General features: G+C 41.8%; 1 protein-coding gene across 7 annotated transcripts in view; it reads left to right on the top strand.

Annotated features, from left to right (window-relative positions):
- scai (suppressor of cancer cell invasion) overlaps positions 1-26,517 on the top strand; it is a 36,925-nt gene extending 10,408 nt beyond the window's left edge. For 5 of the 7 annotated variants that reach the window (XM_041969521.1, XM_041969522.1, XM_041969523.1 and 2 more), the window contains 15 exons: positions 4,987-5,082; positions 5,254-5,340; positions 5,847-5,945; positions 8,424-8,520; positions 9,049-9,147; positions 9,232-9,384; positions 9,683-9,784; positions 11,038-11,139; positions 11,208-11,286; positions 12,802-12,904; positions 13,114-13,195; positions 13,294-13,366; positions 19,927-20,100; positions 20,326-20,426; positions 22,211-26,517. In XM_041969521.1, coding sequence (XP_041825455.1) covers positions 4,987-5,082; positions 5,254-5,340; positions 5,847-5,945; positions 8,424-8,520; positions 9,049-9,147; positions 9,232-9,384; positions 9,683-9,784; positions 11,038-11,139; positions 11,208-11,286; positions 12,802-12,904; positions 13,114-13,195; positions 13,294-13,366; positions 19,927-20,100; positions 20,326-20,426; positions 22,211-22,357 — 1,594 coding nt within the window. In that variant the 3' untranslated portion in view covers positions 22,358-26,517. Of the gene's footprint in view, positions 1-4,986; positions 5,083-5,253; positions 5,341-5,846; positions 5,946-8,423; positions 8,521-9,048; positions 9,148-9,231; positions 9,385-9,682; positions 9,785-11,037; positions 11,140-11,207; positions 11,287-12,801; positions 12,905-13,113; positions 13,196-13,293; positions 13,367-19,926; positions 20,427-22,210 lie in introns of those variants that run through there. The other 2 variants (XM_041969526.1, XM_041969525.1) reach the window with 2 other exon arrangements.
- Positions 26,518-27,300: the final 783 nt, after the last annotated feature.

Genomic DNA, 27,300 nt, shown 5'->3' on the forward strand with positions numbered 1-27,300 from the left:
TCTGTTGAGCACTTTTGTTCAGTAAGATGCTTTATAAACAAAGTTGGCTTGGCAAATTGTTTAACTGACTTGAATTAAATAAGTGTTTATTGTGTTAATAAACTTAAAAACAATTACATCAGCAAACTCCAAAGATTTTAAAATAACTGTGTTCTAAGGATCTAAGAACATCTTCAGCTAAAAAGTTATATTCTAACAAGGCCAGAATAAGTCTAACATTGTTATGAATGGACCTCTCTTTCAAAAACCCAGGTTGTGTATCACTTATAATTTGTTTTTAGCCGATTAGCAACAACTAATGTTAGTAATTTATAATCCACATTTAATAAAGTTATTGGCCTTTTGTCTTTAAGTCAATCTGAGGGATAGACTGCTTCATATGATCAAGGAATGAAGATGTTTTCTCTTCTGAGGGGGAGGAGTACAGAGCAGAGTAGAAGTCAAAAATATATTTAGAGATCAATGTAAGGTCAGAGCAATCTTCATTATTAATGACTAGGGAACTTATTTTTTTCCTGTCTCCTATTTTGAAGACCAAAAAAAATAAGAGGAGTTTTTTTCACCTTGTTCGATCCTGGACCTGACGTAGGCACCGCGGGTCATCTAACGCTGCTCGAAGAATTGAAAGTATTGTTCTGTTTTCTTCTGATAAGTCTGATGATTTACAGTAAATATTCACATTTTGTATCAACTCCACCTCTTTTTCCTTTAGCCTCTGCTATCTGACCTTGCTGAAGTTTATGGAAAGATTTCTAACTTTAGATTTAAAGTATTCCCATTTTCTAACATGTGTGCAAAGATTTTTGTTATTTGTTCAATAAGAAGTCTTATTTGTCGATGAGTGAATTACTCTCCATAAAATCCTGCAAAATAGATGGTGGTTTGTGTGAGAAGAGGCGCATCTATCTATCCAGTCATCAGGGGTCAAATTAAAATCCCCTCCTACTATAGAGGATGAAATATTAGAATCTGCTTGAAAATCTCTAATAACTTCTGAAAGTGTTTCAAACAAAGTCTTGTTCTGATTTGCATTATTATGGGCGTATACATTTATTAAGAGAATAAGAGAGTGCTCTATATTTACCACTGCAATAATCCAATGTCCTTTTTCACAAGATTTGAAAGTAATAACCTCCCAGGAAATCTGTAGAAACAGATTGCAACGCCTCCAGACCGGTTGCTGCCATGTGAAAATAAAATGTTGTCACCACATTGATTTCTCCAAAACTTACAGTCATCCACACACAAGTGAGTTTCTTGTAAGAATTGACATTGTGATTTAAGACCTTTACAAACATAAAGATAGCCCTCACGTTTAGTGCTGTCCTTTAGACCTAAAACATTTAAAGAAGAAAACAAAACTTGAGATTTGATAACAAGTGAACCACTCGACTGTTGATGGAAATAGAAAAAAAAATAAACGTCTGTACTAAACTCAGAGGATCCTCTAGTTAATTTCAAAGAACATTTTACTTCTTTTCTAAACACAGTGTAATTATCTTCAGGGTACATTTCCATGAACATATATTTCTTATATATGCTGACCGCTGATGAAGCCTAAAGGACCGCGGATCCGTGGCCAAAGAGCTTCTGTTGCCGTCTTGTCTGCCGTGGTTACGTCCTCGGTGAAACGGATTCCAGCCTCTTGCATACTTCAGACTCTTTTGTTGTCCAAACCTCCTCTCTGAGCTGGCGCTTCTCGAACTGGACTATAATCTGTCGATTTTTTTCATCTTCTTTGTGACCCACCCGGTGCACCGTATCCACATATTCCTCAATCTTTAGTTCCCACTGAGGGGCCACTTTTCTTAACAGAGCAACCACTTCATTCCGAGTGTTTTCATTAGTCAGTTCTTTCATACCTCTCTTTCGTAGGTTCCAGCGTCTGCTGTATCGCTCGTAATCTCCTGCTCTGTCTTTCGGTGTTTCATTTTCTTTCATCAAGGTTGTCACTCGGCTTTCCAGAGTCTGTACTTTAGCTTTGCAGTCTTTAAGTTCAGCAGCATTGAACTCCAGGGCCTTAGCAAGATTGCCGATCATTGTACTGTTCTCTTTTATCTGGCGGTTAATATCCTCCAGCCTTCTTTCCTGTGTATCGAATCTGGACCCTGGGGAATTTATTGCCTTTAAAATGGGCTCGAGGGATAGTTCGTCATTCGGTTTGCCCCATTTTCTAATATGGGAGCTTTTAACTGGTGTATTCGGCAGGGAGTCTTAACTTATCGAAGTGTTGTTTCTCAGGGCCGGAGTTAGCTTCCTCCATATTTTCCAGTGTGTAATCATGTTGAAGCAGCACTTCTGGCTTCTTTCCCTTGTTGAAGGTTTTCTTGTTCACCGCCATTTTTTGTTTGTTTATCGTTTCTTTTTTATATAAGTTAATATTTCAGACTGTCACCCCAAATATTGCTGCTAGAAGTAAGGAAATAATTTCCGCTCAGTCCGCCATCTTGCTGGAAAACCGCTTACGGCCTGTGACTTCTTGCAGCATCAGGATTAAAATGGCTTCCTGTGATGTTTGAATCCTTCACCATGTAACAGGAAGTGGCTCTAACTCTACTGTCAGTTGACCAATGGAAGTGATATTTTTCTGTTGTCATTAGAGTTCCAACCAGAACATGTTAGTACATGAAAAACAACTATAGCGCCACCTACTGGCCACATGGAATTTCCCTCTTGATAAAATCATGCTCCCGTTTGTAAGAATTTGATGTGATTTGTTAGAAACAAGGTCATGAACGCTTCAGATGTCATCGCTGGTCCGACTAAGGTGCCAGTTGAATTTGTAATGAGGAAAATCCCCCCCTTAATGCAGAAAACCTCTAGAAGAATGGGCTGCGAGCGGCGTGAGCGGCTGTGGGAGGCAGGTTTCCACCTGATGGGGCGGTGCAATAGGCTGGAGCGGCGCCGTAGGCGCGAGGGCCTTCATCGCTGCTTGCAGCTTTAATTTGTTATGTAATTTCATACAACTGTTCAGTAATATTAATGTTCATTGTTTCTTTTATAGACCAAACACATACACATAGACAAGCACAGCCCATCTTGTTAACCCAACTACTATAATAAGAAGTTCAAGAGAATTGCCTTCTCGCTGACCGGAGCTCTGTCAAACAAGCAACACCCCCTCTCTGTCCAACTTCCCCTCTCACTCCATCACACCCATTCTTTTGACCACACACACAAACACAGGAAGTCAACAATAAACAATAACAATATTATCAATAATAACAATCAATGTGGTGCCACTAACCTGATCTCCTCAGTTCGTTATGATGTTATGGAAGAGAAGCCTAAACACTTACAGCCATGAAACTGCTTCTTGCAGCTGAAGAAGGAAAAGATGAGTCTGCTTCTGCACACGAAGAAAGATAGCACTTCACCTGTTTCAGAGACTATAGCCGGTCCCTTCCTAAAGAGAAAAAGGAGACAACAGAGAGCAGCTTGTATGAAAATGGGTAAATGTATTTCTGAAAGAATGAGTGAGGAGAGGCTTTTAAAACAAGAAGGGTGCTACGACTTTGTAGGTAGAATATGCTTTTTAAAAACAATGTAAGAAAAAGGGAGAGACTTAACATACAAACATACAAGGCACGTTCACTGAAGGCCGAAAAGATGGTTCTCGGCTATTAAATCATGTAGCTCTCACACAAGACATGCCCTAACCTTTCACCTTTGTTACATGGACATGGGGAATTTCAATGGAACCATCAGACAGTGAGCATTTTGAGGTCACATTAGAAGACAGTCGCCATCAGTCAGGACATCATTACTTACCTTGAGCACCAAAGGACGGTGGCTCGTGGCAGAGCAGCGTTCTCTGGCGACTGGCTAATCCCATCCTCACATCCTTGAGCATGAAGCAGCTTTTGCTCACCTACAAATTAAAAGAGGAGAAATATACACCCCTGAAAACATAATTGCTGAAGAGTTAAATACAACTTATGCTTAGACAACAAGGTCCATTTTGAATCTAATGAATCAGTCACTTATTAGCCTAACTACTAAAATGAACAATTATCAGTTCAAAAACACCAAACAATGTCGTCCTTTATAGTAGTGAGCAGCCTGTAATAAAATTAGCAAATTACTTTAATAAAAAAATTCAATTAGCTGACTGAGGTACACCACGAAGAACCATTTCCTTCCATTATCTTTCTCACTCTCTGGCTATTTACATTACGGTAACCCCAATAAAATACATTATATAAACTAACCAGTGATGTTAATTATACTGACTCAACACGAGTGCATGGCTTAGCTCTTAGTAGCTGAGGCCGGCCAGCTGCCACATTACCACACGTTTAACTTCCAGCAATGTGGGTCATTTTACACCATGTTAAGTTAGTGATGTCATATTAATTCGAGAAGAATAGTCAGCAATATAGAAATACAGATTTAGATCTCTTGTGTTTCACATATACATTATTAACTGATAAATTAATAGAGCGTGAGATGTTAACAAGACCTGACATTTACACAAAATAAACATCACCAAAGAAGCAAAGCTAGCATGTTTGAGCAGCTTTAATATTTACCTACACACATAGAAGCTGCTTTTCTCCACCAGCTGATGTTCTCGAGATCAACAGCTGGTCGTCATATAGCTGTGTCTGATTGGCTGAATAACGTCACGTGATGTGGAGCTCCGGGTGCCATTGGTTCAAGAATCTCAGTCACTGACTCAATTTCATTTAGCCTCCTTAAAACATTCAGCTTCTCCTAATCAAATATTAGATTAATCCAAAAGTTACTTAACATTAACTTTGCGCCTAATAATGCATCTTTTAAAGATATTTTTTGTGCTAGAGGAGGGATACACAAATTGGTAGATGCCGAAATGAATTATATGTGTTATTATGAAATGTCAGAAACCAGCATTATTTTCTACGTCTGACACAATTTAAACCCTAATCTGTGATGGGTTTATAGAGCGCGTCGAGAAGAGGCTAAACTCTGTGATGATTTTTCTCTCCCTCTGTGTTCCTGCAGAGATCTTCCTCAGTATGGACACAAACAGTGGCAGTCCTACTTCGGGAGGACGTTTGATGTCTACACCAAGCTGTGGAAATTCCAGCAACAACACAGGTTATTTCCTTTTCATCCCCAGAAAACAGGGCTGTCAGAGAACACGCGAATCCTGTTAGAAAGCTCTATTAGAAACTTTACTGACACAAAGTCAGATGGAGGGAACTGTTTTGCTGACTCAGTGATAGTGTGTCTGGTTCATTGAGCGGTGTTTTCCATTTCCATTGACAGGCAGGTTCTGGACACCAGGTACGGCCTGAAGAGATGGCAGATCGGGGAAGTAGCATCCAAAATTGGACAGCTTTATTACCACTATTAGTAAGTGACACATCTGCAGACCACCTGCTGATCGTTGTCCCACTCCAGCTCTAAACGGACACAAAGATAAAACCAAACCGAGGATGTTCTTAGACCCATGAAAGATTAAAGTGAATCATCAGTCTCTGTCTAGACAGGTGTAGTTATCAGCTTTCTTCAGAGCACAGCCATGATAATTGGATTTCTACATGGGTTTGGTCTCTGGAGCAGGTTCGGTTCTGAGATTGGAGACCAACATGGGTCTGAATCCTGACCGGTCTACGTCTTCATGAGCAGATTTTCTAACTCTGAATCTCTGAGCTGGAAATGATTTATTTTCTGTTTCTTGCTGAAGTGTTGGCAGTGTGTTAAACTGTGTGTTCACATTAAAACAGATTTATTATTAACTTTTTATTATCATTTTAGATCCAGGATGATAAACAAAAGAGTTTTTAATAGAACTGTTATCTTTCAGTTCCTCCCAGGTTCAGTCTGAGGTGATAACGTTTTCTCTTCTTCCTCCTCAGCCTTCGTACCTCAGAAACCAGTTATCTGAATGAGGCCTTCTCCTTCTACTCAGCAATCCGTCAGCGCTCCTATTACTTTCAGGTCAACAAAGAGGACAGGTGAGGCCCTCAGCTCCTCGTTCATTTTGTTTTTATATTCTGGGTTTTTTCAACGTGAATAAAAGAGCACCTTTCTCCCAACAGGAAGTCACAGTGTGATGTTCTGCTTCTCATTGGTTACCTACCTCATACACCCGAAACTGTCTCAGAGCATGTTGAACCTTTCATGATGCAGTGGAATAAAAAAAGTTATTTCACCAACCGTATCCATGGTGAATACTGATATGACGTCATGAAACAGGAAGTCCTTATACCGGACATAGAGTATCCTCTCTTCATCAAACTAATGGTGGGAATGCCGCACCTCCCAAATAAAGCTCCATGCAGAAAATGCTCTCTAGTGCCCCCTAGAATATTTCAGTCCTTCAGCCCACTCACTATGCCCACCTGGTTGGACCTGCATGCTACATCAGACAGGAAGTTGGCCATTTTGAATTAATGTAATTTTGCCCTATTATAAGCTTTACATTTTAACGAAATACTTCAGATTTGACAGTTACCCGTCCTCAGGATAACCGTATGACTCTTGTGATTAAACATTGTCAAAATTTTTTACATATCAAAGGGCGTTGCCATGGCACCCTCTACATGTTGATGTTCTGCCATTTAACAGGAAGTCTTTACACCTAAACAGGATCCAGTGTCTACGGTCGAATCCCAAATGGAACACTTGAGCACTCCTGCACTCACGGGCGCGCTCCCGCGAGGGGCTCGAGGGTTCAGTGGTATTCCAATTGGAATTGTGTGAGTGATCAAGGGATGATGGCGGACATTTTTGAGCCCTTTCTGCCCCCTTTCCATAAGTCAGCATCGATGCCAACTTTCGCTAAGGAATTACCCATAAATCACTGCGATGTCACGTGAAACACGGAGTTTACCGAGAGAAGCCGACGTGTGAAACATGTTCTTCAGTATTGTGGCGCTGGGTCGTTACCCAGCAACCCATGTGCATAAACATTAAACAGGTTAACCCTATATTTCTTCTTTAAGTTTTCCCATTTCTTTGCAGCCTGGCTGCCTTTCTGCAATGATAACACTATACACATACGCACACAGACACAAATGCTGCTCATCAACACTGGTTTTCTTTTGTTTTCAGCCCATTTACTTTTATATGGATTACAAGAACTCAACACTTACTCAAATCCTTGTAAGGACGCGTTGCGGAAGCCCGTAAATAGCGCTTCATGTTTTATCCTGAGACAAATTAATTTTTTGGTTTGGTCTTCAGACCCTGTTGATGGAGATATTACGTTGTTATTAGCCACATTCTTTCAGACATTCATGACAATAAATCATGGCTGCAGTGTTTTATACTTACAGACAAATCGTCGCTGCAGCAACTTCTCTTCTGTCATTTTTTTTTTTTTTTTAAAGAATTGTAATCCTCTCGTTTTGGCGTCTCTCTCCTTGCAGTGCAGGTCTCAAAGTGCTGTCCCAATCCTATTTAAAGCATTTCGAGCCCTTGTGGCCTGTCACCCTCGACTCCTCATGCAGGTGATGTCATTTAGTCATCAGGGGCTCAGGGCGAGTGCTCAAGTTTTCGGTTTGGGATTGGGGGTACATCTCCGTATACAGTCATAATTGTTGCCCCGCCCACCGGCAATAGGAAGTTGTATGTTTTAGTCATTAAATTACAGTTCTGATCATCTTCGGTCACAACCAAGCGGCAACTTCCACCTGTAAAATGTGAAGCCTGTGCGGAAGTGCAAAAAATTGCAGTTCCTCCCTCATCCACTAGGGGTTTCCAAAACAGAGCAAATCCCCATAGACTTCCATGTTAAAAAGACCAACTTCACAGCAGAAATAAACATGTTTAAAGCCTGGTACAAAAATCCATTTTAGGATTAAAAGGTCAAGTTTACCTTAATGACAACTGTGAGGAGGGTGAATTTTTTTCCTTACTCATCAGTTTAGATGTTATTTAATCTTGAAATTCAGCATAATTAGGGGCGTGTCCTTTTGATTGACAGGTATCCAATATCTGCGGCAAGAAGAGAGAGTATAGCACAACGGTGGTTTTTAGCCGGCTATCAGCGCGCCTTAGCTTTAGCCTGGCTACCTCCGTTAGCTAGTTAGCTACCGTTAGCTCCGGGAATGACGACACGCGTGACGCTGCCAAGATGGCGACAGTGGGAACCGGCCAATGAGCTTCAGTTCAGCTCTTCAGAAACCTACGGGTAACGTCAGGGAGGCTCCGCCCATCTTATACAGTCTATTGTCAGAACACAATTCTTATTCTAATAACTGCTCATTTAACCACTGTTATGATTTTAATGACTTCCTGTAGGAGGTCAGTCCCTCGCCATCAAACAGGAAGTTGCTGTCCTATATCAACTTGCTGGTGTGATATTTCTTTATGTTGATGACAGTCTCATCCTGGACAGGTTTCTATGTCAGCTTTAATGTTCCTGTTATAGTCTTCAGGTTTGAGACCGACCATGATTTCTGTTTTTTATCTTCTGTTGTTTTCACCAGGCCTGAGTTGGTGGTAAAGAAGCTTCGATATTATGCTCGCTACATAGTCGTCTGTTTACTGCTTAACAAGATGGACCTGGTCAAAGTGTTGGTAAAGGTATGGTAGCAACGTTTTCTACCCCTGTCCATGACCCAGGCAGTCAGGTGAAAAATAAACATCCTTCAACTCCAACCACATGGAAGAATACAAGCTCAGATTTATCTGACTTACAGAGACCTGCAAGGATCCCTTCCCCCCACCCCAAGTTGATGTTTTCCCTTTTTATTTTCTGTCCTCCTGCACCGCTGCAGGCTCTTAAAAGGGAGTAGATAGATTTCAAAGACGGCTGATGGTGCAACTACAGTGGTTTATTAAATGGCACTGGGTGTGACTACCATTGTGACAAAATATATATGATGAAGTTTGTAACATGTTCAGACAAACCAATATCATTAGAACATCTCTGAACAGGTCCTGTCCCATAAACAGAAGTCATGATGCTCAGTTTGAGCCTAACAACAACATCATGTCTTTACAGTTTTCTGTCATTAACCGAGGAAACAGGTTCTTCATGATCTGGGTGTGAAAACGTTTTTAGTTTCTAATGTTTCACTGCAAAGCATGTCTGTTTTTCTGTCTCATCAGGAGTTATCAGAGGAAATCGAAGAATACACGCAGAGATTTAACACAGAGGACCAGCTGGAGTGGAACCTGGTTCTACAGGAAGTAGCAGCTTTTGTGGAGGTAGCCAGCCATGGAGCTGTCTGGTCATTGTAACTGGATGGGCTTCGAGATAGTCACCTCTCTTCCTCTGTTGATGTGAAACAGGCAGATCCGGTGGTCGTCATGAACGATAACAACTCTGTGGTTGTCACCAGCAACAGGCTGCAGGAGGGAAGCGCCCCTCCGCTGGAACAAGGCATGGTGGTCGGGCAGCTCATCCTCGCCGACGCACTAATCATCGGCAACTGTAACAACCAGGTTCTAACCCACTAATGTGCTGCATGCATAACAAAATACTGGCTTTCAGTCTAACATGTTAATGATACATCTACGTCTGTCTGAGAGTGTGTTCGGTCAGAGGCGTCTTCAGTTGTAGCACAGCACATGTTTTATAATGACTGAGAAGAAATGTCTGATTTTTATTTCTAATATTCTAACTAACAATGTTCCACCATCACAGCAGCTCTCATGTTTACTGAATCTGAAAAACAGCAATAATCCAGACTGGACGGAAATCACAGTCAGGTGACATCAGGGATGTTTGCTCTATTTTTAGGTCAAGTTCAGTGAGTTAACCATCGATATGTTTCGCATGCTTCAAGCTCTGGAGAGGGAACCCGTAAATCTGGCAACGCAGACTTCCAAACAAGGAACGCCGGTGAGTGTCATGTCAACCACACCGATGGTGTCTGCTTCACTGAGGCATCTCGCAACATGCACGTTGTGTAGCGCCCTGAACAGTCTCAGTATTGAAATATCTGTTTCTATTTTATATCATTGTGTGATTTTTTAGCTAAAAGAGCAACACGCCGAAGATCCTGTACAGTCTCCTGTTGAAAGTCAGCCATTTCTGCCAACCTAGAACCTTCATTTCCCTCCCACAGCCTCTCTCTGCAGAGCCAGGCAGCCCTGCAGGAAGCTCTGCCTGCACTAACAGCCTGTAACCTGCTCAGTCCTGATTGATCAGTAGGTTAGGATCTGGCCCAAGACACACCTTGAAAGGCCGCCCCTTCATTTACATAATGAGGCAGAAATGCATTAAACGTAAAAAGGAAACAGAGAAATGAATACGCTTGGAAAAGAAAAATTTTGTAGCGGTGTCCGAATGTCCAGAGAGAAAAAGGTAGGGCACTCTAAATTACCCACAATGCAACTTGAAAAGTAGTGAGCATCGATGGTCACTAGACGGGTCAATATAGACCACAATGCATTGCGGGCAAAAGCTCAACATGGCGCAAGGAGGCGAAAAATCATTTTTTTATTGAATAAATATGCAACAAAGAATAAAATACAGCATAAGGAATAAAAATATTTACACACAACTTTGGATTGGATTTGGAATAACATCTTGACATGTGTTGCCGTGGTGACGGCTGGTAGTCACGTGGTTTGTGGCGAGGAAAAAATAGGCAGCTTCGTGTCCAAATCGCCAAGAGAATGAGTCACTATGTAGTGCAGCCCTATGTAGTGAAGGACGGGTTAGGGAGTAGGGTGGACATGCAGACACAGACTAAATGTAGATTTTGAATGGTGGAAAATGGGTAACCACAGTAATGGTAACCATGGTAACCATGTTTCCTGGCCAGAAAGTTGATGACACCCATGCAATGAACCATGATTCTGATTCAGCTCTGATCCTTTTATTTTACTGCCATTGGTTCTGCCAACAGGAAAAGGGTTGGGGTGGGGTGTCATGGCGTCTGATAGAGTGTGATGGGGTGTGATGGCGTCCGGTTGGTTGGGATAGCATCTGCTGACTTGACATGGCGTCTGATGGGGTGCGATGGTGTCTGATGGGGTTTGATGCCGTCCAATGGCGTCTGTGAGGTGGTCTAAGTTGGGTGTTTGGGTTCAGTCTGACAGAGGTGATCAGAGATCACAGCTGTTCTCATCTCCCATGTTTCTCTGCAGGAACCCAGTGAGAAACCAGCTAAAAGAGAAAACCCTCACAAATATTTACTGTACAAGCCAACATTCAGCCAGCTTTTTACTTTCCTCTCAGCTTCTTTTAAGGTCAGTTATTATTAATAAATTATTGTTTACATTTGATGTACATAATCTTAGAGGATTTATTTCTCCAGGAATTACCTGCCAACAGTGTCCTGCTAGTCTACTTATCAGCTACCGGAGTCTTCCCCACAGGACACTCCGATTATGAAGGTAAATCCACAAGATCTTTATTTTTCCTTCCATGTGAATCTTCTATCATAATAATGGTCCTGATTAAACTTCAGTTTTAATAAACTAAAGAAAGAATCCATGGCCCTGTCCTGAGTTTAGAAACATCTCATATTCAGAATAACTTTATTAATAACATATTTGTGGATCATTTTCACAATACACAAGACATTTCTGGAGTTTTTTTTCCCATGAATCCTGTTAAACCAGTTAATTCAGTTAAACAAGGTAACCCCTAAAACCTTATCGGTCCTCATAAGGGCTGAAAAAACAGAAATAATCTGCTAGAAACATAATTCTCTTATTGGTACGTGTACTACCAATGTTACATGTACTACCGATGTTACGTGTACTACCGATGTTACGTGTACTACCGATGTTACGTGTACTAGCGATGTTACGTGTACTACCGATGTTACGTGTACTACCGATGTTACGTGTACTACCGGTGTTACGTGTACTACCGGTGTTAAATGTACTACCGATGTTACATGTACTACCGGTGTTACGTGTACTACCGGTGTTAAATGTACTACCGATGTTACATGTACTACCGATGTTACGTGTACTACCGATGTTACGTGTACTACCGGTGTTACGTGTACTACCGGTGTTAAATGTACTACCGATGTTACATGTACTACCGATGTTACATGTACTACCGGTGTTACATGTACTACCGGTGTTACATTTACTACCGGTGTTACATTTACTACCGGTGTTACATGTACTACCGGTGTTACATGTACTACCGATGTTACATGTACTACCGGTGTTACATGTACTACCGGTGTTACATTTACTACCGGTGTTACATTTACTACCGGTGTTACATGTACTACCGGTGTTACATTTACTACCGGTGTTACATGTACTACCGGTGTTACATGTACTACCGATGTTACATGTACTACCGATGTTACATGTACTACCGGTGTTACATGTACTACCGGTGTTACATTTACTACCGGTGTTACATTTACTACCGGTGTTACATGTACTACCGGTGTTACATGTACTACCGGTGTTACATGTACTACTGGTGTTAACATGTAGTCTGGATGTAAATCTGGATTTAATGTCAGACATGAAGGTGGAACTTGATATCTTCTGCAGTTGCACTGACGTAAAATGTTAGAGAACCACTGAGCTTCTTTAAAACTTATAAAACAGGATAATAATGTTCATTTACTCGGGCAGAATAACAGACCCAACACTTCTGACACTTGGAATCTATTCTCCCTAGATTTGCCTGGATGTCCCTAGATGTCCTTAAATGTCCCTAGATGTCCCTAGACACCATGAACATTCATATTATGAATCTTGATTCCTTGGTATGTTTTGTAAATGTGAAGAAATTGAGATAAAGCTGACTTTGACTTTGACTTTGAAGCTAATAATTGTAAGACATCCTGTCTTTACCCTGAGACGTCTGTGTGGGAGGTTTTTCCGGGGACATAGAACCAGGAATTAAGGGGTTAAATGTGTAATTTCCAGCTGGACCGTATGATTTCGGAGGCGTTCTTACGAACACGAATCGTGACGTGGTGAATGGAGAGACGGTGCAGAAGAAGAATCAGGCCCTGAAAGAAATGCATTGGTGAGTTTACCTCAGTAAACCATGAAGACTCCAGGAGAAGGCCAGAGATCTCAGTTCTTTGATGGAGATTTTGAGAATATTATACATGAATATCTGTGAGTCAGTCTGAGATTAAATCGTAAGGAAAGCCATCCGTCCCAAATAGAAAGTTCAGGCTATTGTGGGAACAGGAGCAGATTTCTGATGTTTACTTGTTTGTGCTGTTGCAGCCTTCATCCAGGAGACCTATCCCCTTTCACCAGGAAGCCACTTTTTGTCATTGTAGATTCTTCAAACAGTACAGCCTTCAAGGTACGTCTGTTCAGGGGGAGTCAGAGATAGGATGATCTAATACTATATCCTGTTTGTGTTTCCTCATCAGATGCTTTGTCCTCTGTTTGTCTGAACAGAATTTCACTAATCTGTTTGGCCAGCCTCTGGTGTGCCTGCTGTCACCTACAGTTTATCCTAAAAGTGTTCAAGGTGTGTTCCAGCACTTCATCGCTTCCTTTTACTCTCTGCATCTACACAACAATAACACGTAAAGATGCTGCAATCAACCAAATTCACTGAAATTCCTTTTTAGAGAAATATAAGAAAGATGTTAAAAAACAGACTTCGACAGATATTTACATGATTTATATTTAGTTATACAGACCGAAGAAACCTCCTCATACAATCTTTTCTTTACTCATTTTCATCCACAATTCCAATAAAGTCTGTTCTCTGTGTAAAAATGTAAATAAAACCAGAATTCAATGATTTCCTAATCTCATCAACCCTTATTTTATCCCCAGTGGAACATAATCTGAAACATTTTACCATTTCATGGAAAATTTGAGTATTTTGAATCTGATGGCAGCAACATAAAGTAGTTCCAGGTGATGTTCAGCATGGTGTAAAAAGTAGTTCCAGGTGATGTTCAGCATGGTGTAAAAAGTAGTTCCAGGTGATGTTCAGCATGGTGTAAAAAGTAGTTCCAGGTGTTGTTAGCATGGTGTAAAAAGTAGTTCCAGGGTGATGTTCAGCACGGTGTAAAAAGTAGTTCCAGGTGATGTTCAGCATGGTGTAAAAAGTAGTTCCAGGTGATGTTCAGCATGGTGTAAAAAGTAGTTCCAGGTGTTGTTAGCATGGTGTAAAAAGTAGTTCCAGGGTGATGTTCAGCACGGTGGAAAAAGTAGTTTCAGGGTGGTGTTCAGCACGGTGTAAAAAGTAGTTTCAGGGTGATGTTCAGCACGGTGTAAAAAGTAGTTCCAGAGTGATGTTCAGCACGGTGTAAAAAGTAGTTCCAGGGTGATGTTCAGCATGTGTAAAAAGTAGTTTCAGGGTGATGTTCAGCATGGTGTAAAAAGTAGTTTCAGGGTGATGTTCAGCATGTGTAAAAAGTAGTTCCAGGGTGATGTTCAGCATGTGTAAAAAGTAGTTCCAGGGTGATGTTCTGCACGGTGTAAAAAGTAGTTCCAGGGTGGTGTTCAGCATGTGTAAAAAGTAGTTCCAGGGTGATGTTCAGCACGGTGTGAAAAGTAGTTCCAGGGTGATGTTCAGCACTGTGTAAAAAGTAGTTCCAGGGTGGTGTTCATCATGTGTAAAAAGTAGTTCCAGGGTGATGTTCAGCACGGTGTAAAAAGTAGTTCCAGGGTGATGTTCAGCACGGTGTAAAAAGTAGTTCCAGGGTGATGTTCAGCACGGTGTAAAAAGTAGTTCCAGGGTGATGTTCAGCACGGTGTAAAAAGTAGTTCCAGGGTGATGTTCAGCATGTGTAAAAAGTAGTTCCAGGGTGATGTTCAGCATGGTGTTAAAAGTAGTTCCAGGGTGATGTTCAGCATGTGTAAAAAGTAGTTCCAGGGTGATGTTCAGCATGGTGTAAAAAGTAGTTCCAGGGTGATGTTCAGCACGGTGTAAAAAGTAGTTCCAGGTGATGTTCAGCATGGTGTAAAAAGTAGTTCCAGGTGTTGTTAGCATGGTGTAAAAAGTAGTTCCAGGGTGATGTTCAGCACGGTGTAAAAAGTAGTTCCAGGTGATGTTCAGCATGGTGTAAAAAGTAGTTCCAGGTGATGTTCAGCATGGTGTAAAAAGTAGTTCCAGGTGTTGTTAGCATGGTGTAAAAAGTAGTTCCAGGGTGATGTTCAGCACGGTGGAAAAAGTAGTTTCAGGGTGGTGTTCAGCACGGTGTAAAAAGTAGTTTCAGGGTGATGTTCAGCACGGTGTAAAAAGTAGTTCCAGGGTGATGTTCAGCACGGTGTAAAAAGTAGTTCCAGGGTGATGTTCAGCATGTGTAAAAAGTAGTTTCAGGGTGATGTTCAGCATGGTGTAAAAAGTAGTTTCAGGGTGATGTTCAGCATGTGTAAAAAGTAGTTCCAGGGTGATGTTCAGCATGTGTAAAAAGTAGTTCCAGGGTGATGTTCTGCACGGTGTAAAAAGTAGTTCCAGGGTGGTGTTCATCATGTGTAAAAAGTAGTTCCAGGGTGATGTTCAGCACGGTGTAAAAAGTAGTTCCAGGGTGATGTTCAGCACGGTGTAAAAAGTAGTTCCAGGGTGATGTTCGGCACGGTGTAAAAAGTAGTTCCAGGGTGATGTTCAGCACGGTGTAAAAAGTAGTTCCAGGGTGATGTTCAGCATGTGTAAAAAGTAGTTCCAGGGTGATGTTCAGCATGGTGTTAAAAGTAGTTCCAGGGTGATGTTCAGCATGTGTAAAAAGTAGTTCCAGGGTGATGTTCAGCATGGTGTTAAAAGTAGTTCCAGGGTGATGTTCAGCACGGTGTAAAAAGCAGTTCCAGGGTGATGTTCAGCATGTGTAAAAAGTAGTTCCAGGGTGATGTTCAGCACGGTGTAAAAAGTAGTTCCAGGTGATGTTCAGCATCGTGTAAAAAGTAGTTCCAGGTGTTGTTAGCATGGTGTAAAAAGTAGTTCCAGGGTGATGTTCAGCACGGTGGAAAAAGTAGTTCCAGGTGATGTTCAGCATGGTGTAAAAAGTAGTTCCAGGTGATGTTCAGCATGGTGTAAAAAGTAGTTCCAGGTGATGTTCAGCATGGTGTAAAAAGTAGTTCCAGGTGTTGTTAGCATGGTGTAAAAAGTAGTTCCAGGGTGATGTTCAGCACGGTGGAAAAAGTAGTTTCAGGGTGGTGTTCAGCACGGTGTAAAAAGTAGTTTCAGGGTGATGTTCAGCACGGTGTAAAAAGTAGTTCCAGAGTGATGTTCAGCACGGTGTAAAAAGTAGTTCCAGGGTGATGTTCAGCATGTGTAAAAAGTAGTTTCAGGGTGATGTTCAGCATGGTGTAAAAAGTAGTTTCAGGGTGATGTTCAGCATGTGTAAAAAGTAGTTCCAGGGTGATGTTCAGCATGTGTAAAAAGTAGTTCCAGGGTGATGTTCTGCACGGTGTAAAAAGTAGTTCCAGGGTGGTGTTCATCATGTGTAAAAAGTAGTTCCAGGGTGATGTTCAGCACGGTGTAAAAAGTAGTTCCAGGGTGATGTTCAGCACGGTGTAAAAAGTAGTTCCAGGGTGATGTTCGGCACGGTGTAAAAAGTAGTTCCAGGGTGATGTTCAGCACGGTGTAAAAAGTAGTTCCAGGGTGATGTTCAGCATGTGTAAAAAGTAGTTCCAGGGTGATGTTCAGCATGGTGTTAAAAGTAGTTCCAGGGTGATGTTCAGCATGTGTAAAAAGTAGTTCCAGGGTGATGTTCAGCATGGTGTTAAAAGTAGTTCCAGGGTGATGTTCAGCATGTGTAAAAAGTAGTTCCAGGGTGATGTTCAGCATGGTGTAAAAAGTAGTTCCAGGGTGATGTTCAGCACGGTGTAAAAAGTAGTTCCAGGTGATGTTCAGCATGGTGTAAAAAGTAGTTCCAGGTGTTGTTAGCATGGTGTAAAAAGTAGTTCCAGGGTGATGTTCAGCACGGTGTAAAAAGTAGTTCCAGGTGATGTTCAGCATGGTGTAAAAAGTAGTTCCAGGTGATGTTCAGCATGGTGTAAAAAGTAGTTCCAGGTGTTGTTAGCATGGTGTAAAAAGTAGTTCCAGGGTGATGTTCAGCACGGTGGAAAAAGTAGTTTCAGGGTGGTGTTCAGCACGGTGTAAAAAGTAGTTTCAGGGTGATGTTCAGCACGGTGTAAAAAGTAGTTCCAGAGTGATGTTCAGCACGGTGTAAAAAGTAGTTCCAGGGTGATGTTCAGCATGTGTAAAAAGTAGTTTCAGGGTGATGTTCAGCATGGTGTAAAAAGTAGTTTCAGGGTGATGTTCAGCATGTGTAAAAAGTAGTTCCAGGGTGATGTTCAGCATGTGTAAAAAGTAGTTCCAGGGTGATGTTCTGCACGGTGTAAAAAGTAGTTCCAGGGTGGTGTTCATCATGTGTAAAAAGTAGTTCCAGGGTGATGTTCAGCACGGTGTAAAAAGTAGTTCCAGGGTGATGTTCAGCACGGTGTAAAAAGTAGTTCCAGGGTGATGTTCGGCACGGTGTAAAAAGTAGTTCCAGGGTGATGTTCAGCACGGTGTAAAAAGTAGTTCCAGGGTGATGTTCAGCATGTGTAAAAAGTAGTTCCAGGGTGATGTTCAGCATGGTGTTAAAAGTAGTTCCAGGGTGATGTTCAGCATGTGTAAAAAGTAGTTCCAGGGTGATGTTCAGCATGGTGTTAAAAGTAGTTCCAGGGTGATGTTCAGCACGGTGTAAAAAGCAGTTCCAGGGTGATGTTCAGCATGTGTAAAAAGTAGTTCCAGGGTGATGTTCAGCACGGTGTAAAAAGTAGTTCCAGGTGATGTTCAGCATCGTGTAAAAAGTAGTTCCAGGTGTTGTTAGCATGGTGTAAAAAGTAGTTCCAGGGTGATGTTCAGCACGGTGGAAAAAGTAGTTCCAGGTGATGTTCAGCATGGTGTAAAAAGTAGTTCCAGGTGATGTTCAGCATGGTGTAAAAAGTAGTTCCAGGTGTTGTTAGCATGGTGTAAAAAGTAGTTCCAGGGTGATGTTCAGCACGGTGGAAAAAGTAGTTTCAGGGTGGTGTTCAGCACGGTGTAAAAAGTAGTTTCAGGGTGATGTTCAGCACGGTGTAAAAAGTAGTTCCAGAGTGATGTTCAGCACGGTGTAAAAAGTAGTTCCAGGGTGATGTTCAGCATGTGTAAAAAGTAGTTTCAGGGTGATGTTCAGCATGGTGTAAAAAGTAGTTTCAGGGTGATGTTCAGCATGTGTAAAAAGTAGTTCCAGGGTGATGTTCAGCATGTGTAAAAAGTAGTTCCAGGGTGATGTTCTGCACGGTGTAAAAAGTAGTTCCAGGGTGGTGTTCATCATGTGTAAAAAGTAGTTCCAGGGTGATGTTCAGCACGGTGTAAAAAGTAGTTCCAGGGTGATGTTCAGCACGGTGTAAAAAGTAGTTCCAGGGTGATGTTCGGCACGGTGTAAAAAGTAGTTCCAGGGTGATGTTCAGCACGGTGTAAAAAGTAGTTCCAGGGTGATGTTCAGCATGTGTAAAAAGTAGTTCCAGGGTGATGTTCAGCATGGTGTTAAAAGTAGTTCCAGGGTGATGTTCAGCATGTGTAAAAAGTAGTTCCAGGGTGATGTTCAGCATGGTGTTAAAAGTAGTTCCAGGGTGATGTTCAGCACGGTGTAAAAAGCAGTTCCAGGGTGATGTTCAGCATGTGTAAAAAGTAGTTCCAGGGTGATGTTCAGCACGGTGTAAAAAGTAGTTTCAGGGTGATGTTCGGCACGGTGTAAAAAGTAGTTCCAGGGTGATGTTCGGCACGGTGTAACAAGTAGTTCCAGGGTGATGTTCATCATGGTGTAAAAAGTAGTTCCAGGGTGATGTTGGATGGAAACATCTGGGAAATGAGGAGACCAGTTGCTGGAGTTTTAGGAGAGGATGTTTTGTGTTAAGGGTGATACCAGGAACCAAGCTTGGATACAGAGCTGAGTATAAGTAAAAATCCAGCAGCAGGGAAACAGGCCCGAGATGAGCAGAGGAATGAAGATGGTGTGAAAGGAAGGCAGTCAGCAGCAGACAGGTCAGGGTTCCTAAGAGGAGCAAACAAATAACAAACAACAATTAGACAAAACTGACAAACTGAATTCAGAAATGGCCAAGTGTTGCTACCACTGGGTAAACCAAGAATCTAGCGATGACTGGAAGACCAAGCAGGTGAAAATACTGCTGCTGATTACAGACAAGCTACTGGTTGCCAGGGAAACAGAGGCACCCCCACCACAGCCACACACCAGAGCAAGGACATGCACCATTATAGAGGAATGTTGTCCCATTCTGGTCTGATGCAGGATTCTAGCTGCTCTACAGTCCTGGATCTTGGTTGCTGGATTTCTGCTTCCATGATGCTCCAGATGTTGTGTACTGGTGAAAGGTCTGGACTGCAGGCAGGCCAGTTCAGCAGCCGGACTCTTCTCCTGTGAAGCCATGCTGCTGTGATGGATGCAGGATGTGGTTCAGCATCGTCTTGCTGAAATCTGCAAGGCCTTCCCTGAGAGAGACGTTGTCTGGATGGGAGCAGATGTTGCTCTAAAACCTCCATGTACTTTTCAGCATTGATGGAGCTTCACAGATGTGGAAGCTGCCCACGCCATAGGCACTAATGCAGCCCCATCCCATCAGAGATGCAGCTTTTCACCTGTCCACTGATAACAAGCTGGATGCTCCCTCTCCTCTTTAGTCTGCAGGACACGCCGTCCATGCTTTCCACAAACTAGTTCACATCTTCATCCAGGTTTCCACTTTGCCTCAGACCATTTTAAATGAGCTTTGGTCCAGAGAAGAGACTCTGCCTCTCTGAAATGCTCCTTTTATACCCAGTCATGTTACTGACCTGTTGCCAGGTAACCTGATTAGTTGTCAAATGCTCCTCCAGGTGTTTCTGGTTTGTACCAGGTACTTTTCCAGCATTTTTTTAAATCCCGTTCCAATTTTTTCCAGATGTGTTGCTGCCATAAGACTCATAATGAGCTGAGGTATCTTCTGTTAATCAGATGTAGGAGCTGATGAAGATACTGCTTTCAGATGGTGTTTAACAGAATGTCTTCATGTCCTCGCCTGTCCACTGTGTCTCTGTGACTTCAGATCAGTCTCAGCGTGGGAGTATCTTCACACTGTTCCTCTACAGTCCTCTCCTGGCCTTCTCCTCCATCTCTGGCCTGAACAGTGTGCGACGAGGACTCTGGGAAAGGGCTCAAGAATTTCTTCACAAAGTCTTCCGTGACATTGGGCAGATGATAACTCGATCACGGACCATAGGTAGTTCATGTGTGGAAGCTGGTGCTCATCAGAGAAGACGTGGTCATCTCTGTCCCTTATTTTCACTTCAGCTAAATGAAAAGGTTGATTGTGGCCAAAGTAAAGACACCAGACATAAGACGTGATCCCAGACGCTGTTAATGTCCTCACATGTTAGAAGAATGTCTTCACTTTCATTTAGAAATGTTTCTGTTTATAAAGTCTCCTTTTCTTTCATTTCTGCAGATCAAGCCTTTTTGCAGTTTTTTGGAGATGAGTTTCTGCGCCTGCTTCTGATTCGGTTTGTGTTCTGTTCAGCTGCTCTGAGACTGCATAAACTTTTCCGGGTGAGTTTGTGCTGCGTTTCCCACAGTAAAGTTATTACTGAGCAGTAAAAATTATGTACTTTAGCCAAGCCAACTTTATTTATAAAGCCTTTCACAATAGCTGCTGCTAAACAAAGTGTTAAACATAAAATGAAACATTAAAAGTAAAATCAGATAGAAACAGACATCAAATAAAAGACATGAAAACCAAAACATCAAGAAAAGTTCTTCTATATGAACAAATGTTCAGTAACTTTTGGTTTTAAAACACTGAACAAAAAAGCTGCTTTTAACACCTTTTTTTTCAGATGGTGAAAATATTTAATAAAAACCTAATCTTAAACATTAATGTAATAAAATTGCAGAAATGTGACAAAGAAAGACAACATGGTAACCAGTCAGCAGAATGAACGGCAGGAGCAAACACATATAAACATATGTGACGTCTGTGGGGGAACAGAGCTTAATGTCTGACACATGTGATGACGGCCATCCTAGTCCAGCCCCTTCTGTGACCCCTGGTTTGGTCCATATGTTTATTCAGAGCCAGTGAGAAACGCAGTCTTACAAAACTGTTAATGCATGATAAAATAATGCCATGTGCCATGTTGTGGTGGGAGCACCAGGCGTAGACCGGAGCCATTTGGGTTATTGTTTTGTAAGCCAGAAGCAGAGCTTTAAATCTGATGCGCTGCAACTGGAAGCCAGTGGAGAGCGATTAGCAGCGGAGTGACATGAGCTCTTTTGGGCTGGTTGAAGACCAGACGTGCTGCTGTGTTCAAGATCATCTGCAGAGGTTTAACTGAGCATGCAGACAGGCCAGCCAGTAAGGAGTTGCAGTAGTCAATGTGTGAAATGACCAGAGCCTGGACCAGGAGCTGGGCCGTGTGTTCAGTCAGGTAGGGTCTGATCCTCCTGATGTTTTAGAGAGCAAATCGGCAAGACCGGGCAACCGAGGCAACGTGGTCCTTAAAGGTCAGCTGGTTGTCTACCATGACACCAAGATTCCTGGTAGAAGACGTAGGCACAAGCGTGATGGAGTCAAGCTGCATCTGTGGCGGTAAAGAAGGACTGGCTGGAAAGACAATAAGCTCGGTCTTAGACAGATTTAGCTGAAGGTGGCGATCCTTCATCCATGCAGAGATATCGGCAACATGCTGATATTCGCATTGAGACGTTGTGTCGTCAGGTGGGAAAGAAAGGAAAAGCTGAGTGTCATCTGCATAGCAGTGGTAGGAGAAACCATGAGAGCTAATGACTGCACAGAGTGAGGAGGTGTATAGTGAAAAGAGGTGTGATTGATGCTGATTACAGATCATTAAAGTGACATAATCCCTGGTAGGTAGCTTTAACATCCAGACAGTGTGTGGCACGCTAGCTGCTGTGTAGAGTAGTTAAACTTATCTTTTTCCTCAGGTAATGAGAACATGTGTCCGCCAGGCTGTCAAGTTTCTATCACAGCCGTAAAATCTAATCATTTATTTCAGAAGAAGACTCCAAGGGGAGCTATAGAATGTAAAGATAAAATGTTTGTATGTGCAGCAGGTTTTTGGGTTTCACTTGGAAACATGTTTGAAGTTTCATGTTATAGTATTTTCATCTGAAACTGGAACAGCTGTGGACCACAAGGCACCACCACCCAATAAATACAGACACAGAATACACAAAATACACAATTTGCATTGTTCCACGTCAACATGAGAAAACACGAGGAGAACGCTTGGTCCGACCTTCCACAGATGGGTCGTTTATTTTTCCTCCAGCCACACAGAGACACTCTACCTGACAGTCTGTTGTCCTTTCAGGAATCCCGGAGCTTCCCGGAGTCGTATCCTGACCTGCCGAAACAGGACACGGTGGAGAGCAGCCTCCTACAGAAGCACATATTGGAGCTGGCCGCGATGCTGGACGTGCAGAGCTTATTTTGGGATGATTCTCTGGAAGCCTACTAACCCAGGCAAAATGTCCCGTTCCAGACTGGACTCTGATGTTTTAGATAATCCAGATTGTTGCTTCAGCACAAGCTCACGTCCTCTGTTTGAATCATGGAAGTAAACGTAGTTACGCTCACGTAGGGAAGTTGGAGAGTTGAACCTACATTCCCCATTTTTAATGTGTGTGACTGTGTAGAAAGTTTCAGCTCATTATTTAAAACTGTTATTTAATTCTTGTCAGATAATTGCAGAGAAGATGGTGTTAATGGTTGTTATTTATTTACGTAATTATTACTTTTTGAGGATAGAAAGGGGTAAAATTGTGTGTAGCTTTCAGGTTGGTCTCTGACCCCCCACATGGAAGTAAAGCTTGGGGGGTTATGCTAAAAACGTGATGACCAAGGTAATTTACATGCAGGGGAGAGGCTGGAATTAAAAATGTTGATCAGAATAGGAGAAGTGCTCCTCTCTTCAAAACGTCATTAATGGATTTTAGTCCCCCAGAAAAAAAACAAACAAAAGTCTGTTGGTGGTAGACAGACTGGAAATCCTCCATCCCCACCCTGTAAAGATAAGCCAGCCTTCATGTCATTAACCAGTAACCCCAGTCTGTCCACAGTTGCTTTTAGAGTAGTAGTTATTTCCGTTCAGATCACTGTACTGTGGCTGCATGCGAAGAGGGAAACATAGGCGTCCATGTTGTTTTTTCTCCATGAAGAAGGATCTTTAAAACGTGTCCAGAGGACTTTAGGAAGTTAGTGTAACGGTGCATGTGTCGCATGGTTCGTACTATTTAGCCGTCACGACAAGAGAGCAGAGCGGACTCATTTCACGTTACTGTGGCGTTACCATGGCGTTACCATGGCGTTACCATGGTGTCACGTCAGTTTCACACCTCAACAGTTATCACTAACTGGAAACAGCAAAAACCCAGTGAAGGTAGAGGAGTGATGAACCAGTTACCCAAGATGAACCAGTTGAACTCGTTAAAGACGTCTTTGGGAACCCAAATCAGACTTTTTTTTTTTTTTTACCTTTCTGGTCTGGCTGGTCTGGACCACTTCAGTTAAACTACTTCCCTGTGGAACCAGAATTCCCACCATGTCCAGACTGGCAGCATTAAACCCACACAGATTTATCATTAATGAGTTTTTCTAGAAGTTCCTACGACTCTGCAGGCCTCCACCTTCTGCTCACAGCTTCTTATTTCATTGAAATGATCATCCTAACTCAGCTGTATCTGCTCTCAGCTGTCTGAGAACCCCGCCAGCATCAGGGTGCTCCTCTGTCCTCCCTTATCAGCTTTAAAACTTGACATTCACACCCGTCACCGACTCAGTCCTCAGACGGGAGAGTCAGGAGAGAAGTTGAAAACCAGACTGGGTTCAGTTTTTTTCCTGCGACTCTAAGATGAAATTAGGATAATCCAAAACAATCAGCAATGACAGAAGTGACAACATCTCTTTATTTTAATCCATAGTTACTGTCCTAGCTAGCCAGAGACCCTCACTCCAAACTGTTTTTACTCCAGGAACAGTTTGTTAACTAAATTAAATCTGTGAAGCTGGAAGTTTGCTGGTTCCCTCATCAGCTGATGGTAGAACCAGATGAAGCTGCAGAAACATGAGCAGACCTCACTGCTGGTTCATTAAATGACTCTAGTTTAAAAGATCAGGCTGCTGTTGGTCCTCAAGTCATCACATCCTAAAGAAAAGGCGGTACCAGATATGGGTTAGTTACCTATCCTGGTTAGTTGTCTATCCTGTCCTGCCTGGCTGGACAAATACAGCTAACTGACACAATCCCATGTCTCAATTTTGTACTGGCCTGAACTTGAGTTTGAGGTTCGTGGTCTAAATATTAAATGACAAACAGCTTTGATAAACTGACACTTCACCAGTAAAACATTAATTAATAGACTATCTGACTGGAATAATGGATTTATTCCAGTCAGATAGCACCACTACTTCCTCCTCAGCCTCCACCCCAAACAGAACCACTGAAAGTCAAGAATGGAGGACAGGCGGAGCTGCTTCACCTGCTGGCTGTCCTCCAGCTTCTCGGACCAGTAAGTGTCCTCTGCCTGCACGTTAGAGGTGTGTTGCTGTTTCTGCATCTGGTTGGCCAAAGTTTGGTTTACTGGGATGGTTAAACATTTCAGTGGTGATGGCGCAATGAAAGTGGATGAAATGTGATTGGGCCTCAGCTTGGTACAAATTCATTATTATTATTGTTATTATTATTATTATCCGTGAATTGTTCTTTTGGTCATCGAATTATTTTTGGGTTGTCATGGAAACGGCATCACCAGCCTCGTCCTTTAACTAACTTCAGCAGAAAGCTGAGCTGTAAATGTGTTATGAATAATAACTTCCAGCATTCGTATCATCCTGAGCTTAACGGAGGGAATGGAGGCAGGAAGTTAGCATTCCGTGTGGTTGTTTTTGTTCCTGGGAAGAGCCGAGCTGATCCACATGCAATGAAACCAGCCGATAGGTAACAAATGTTCAGATATGTCGACCAAAGGAGCGTTTTGTACTGAATCCTGATTTTTTTGTGTTTACTATGTTTATTTCTGACAGTGATAAAGTGTAAACATGATGTTCGGTGATGTTTTGGTATCGTCTGTTATGGAAGATGAAATGAGGAAAAATAGAAGGAACAAAATGAGGCCAGTTTATTCGTTTCATTCCAGCTTTCCTGACTGGAAGAGAAGCAGTAGACAGAAAGCTTTTTATTCATCCTCCTCACTCTGACGCCACCCTCGACCTTTACCTCCATCCATGATTAGGAAACGTAAGAAATGGCGTTGTTGCACCTTATTTTTGTGTTTTCAGACAGTTTGTTGTAGAAGCTTTTAACTGAGAAGGTTCATTCCCACCCAGAGAAGATGGCCAGAAGAAATGAAGGGAATGAACAGCTCATTTATTCTTTTCTGACACGTCACTGAATGGATCATTCTGTCTGCCGTGGTGATGTTTTCTGTGCTTTTTGTTAAAAAAGAAAAAGACTGTGAACACAGCCCATTCATTTACTGTGAAGCAGCAGTGGGACCACATCATCAGTGCTATAATAACTTCACTTCTTTTTCCACACATTAACATGTAAACATCACAATCACTGTGTGAGCGTGACGCCTGCAGAGCTCTGCGTTACAGTTGCTATATTTTCTGTGTTTCGTTATTGTGATAAATCCTGTTCGTTCATGACCAGCTTTGGCAAACATGAACATTTTAAAACCAGAAGGATGTTAACTTTTACTAACTCCAGAAGTTCTTGGAATAATAAATAAATAATTGTGTGTGAATATGTTGTAAGATTCACCAGACTGGGCTGGACATGAAACCATAGCAGCAAGATAATAAACTGTCAGCTCATGTAAACTGGATTTTTAAAGGTTTCATCTCTTCTATTAAGAAAATTGCATGTAAAAATAATTTTATAAGAAATGAGGACGATAGTTAAACATTATCCATTTCCTTTCTCTTTCCTGACTGAAATGGTTTGCAAGTGGTTGACCATTTAATGTTATCCCAAATGACTTAAATTAGGACTTAAAAGCTTGTTATTAATTAAAAGAGTTGTTGAAAAATCATTCCAGCCAGCAGGAAATGTTTTACCTTAAGAAACGACACATTTCTGTTACGTTTCCAGTCTTTTCCTCTAAAGCTGCCATTTTGCACTTCGCAACGTTCATGATGTGAATTGTATTTAAGAAACAAAGAAGCCAACATTAATTTATGGGTCTGATCTGGTGATGCTAAATCAGTGTTCGCCCTGCATTACCGAGAATCCACCAGAGCACAAAAAACAAGCCGAATGGCTCCACATGGGAAACGGGAACATATCAGAAATAACTGCCAATTAAACAGTTAAATATATTTCCCCGAGAAGTGCAGCAGTCTGTCCTTTTTAACCTTTTTCTACTTTTAAACGTTAAAAAAAAAGAAAAAAGGGTGAAAACGTCCTTTAGAGAAACATGACTTGCTTATTATTCTGTTACAAATAAATGTATTTAACAATTACTGTTAAAACAAAAAAGAAAAGAAAAAAGCAGCATGTTTAGAATAGAAAGTGCCAAAGACTGACGAGTCCTCACTTTCCAGACCTAACGATGATTATTGTGTCCCATGTTTTTCTGTGTCTTACCAAATGGGAAAAAAATAAAATGGCTCCATAAAAACACTGATTCATGTCTTTTTCTGGGAGGAGGGAAGATGTTTAGAAAAAGACCTGAGATCCTCCACACGAGAATCAGAATGACATTAGTACCTTCATCAGTTTCTACTACAGGAATCCAGATTGGTTTCATGTGTTCCTGTGTGAAGGCAGCACTTCTTAGACAACCAGTCAGAACCAGACCAGTCAGTCATCTCCACCTGCACACAAATGCAAGCTGAAGCACAGCAGAGAGGCCTGGAGAGGGGCAAAGGTAAATGTGCCCCACTGCTCACTGGATAATTTCTCTTTTTAGACCAAGTACCCTGAGGAGGTAGGCTGTTGTGGCTGGTTATTGATCTTACACAGTAGAATCAGCTGTTTGCATAGAAGATCTGGACAGTTTCAATGGGGGTAACACACATACTCAACCCTGCTGCTCATCCCACAAACACATTTTCCTTACTAATATGGCTCCACTGAAAAGGTAAAAAAGCAGACTTTCCAACAGTAGAAGATTTGTTGTTAAAACAAAGAAATAATCCACCCAACCCTCTTTTACTGACTGTTTATCAGTTTATATCCATGGGTAAATGTTTAACAGCTAATCTATTTTGACATTAAATAATTCAACACAAACGAAACATCTTGTTTTGAAACAAGGGTATTCTGTTCAATAACATTATTATCATCATTATTATTATTATTAGGATCATTAGTATTATTTTCAGATGTCCATTATAGAACACAGTCAAATTTTAGTAGAAGTTAAAACGGTGGTGTGGTGGTTAGCACCGCAACCT

The sequence above is a fragment of the Melanotaenia boesemani genome, chromosome 19, assembly GCF_017639745.1.
Source record: "Melanotaenia boesemani isolate fMelBoe1 chromosome 19, fMelBoe1.pri, whole genome shotgun sequence".
NCBI lineage: Eukaryota > Metazoa > Chordata > Actinopteri > Atheriniformes > Melanotaeniidae > Melanotaenia > Melanotaenia boesemani.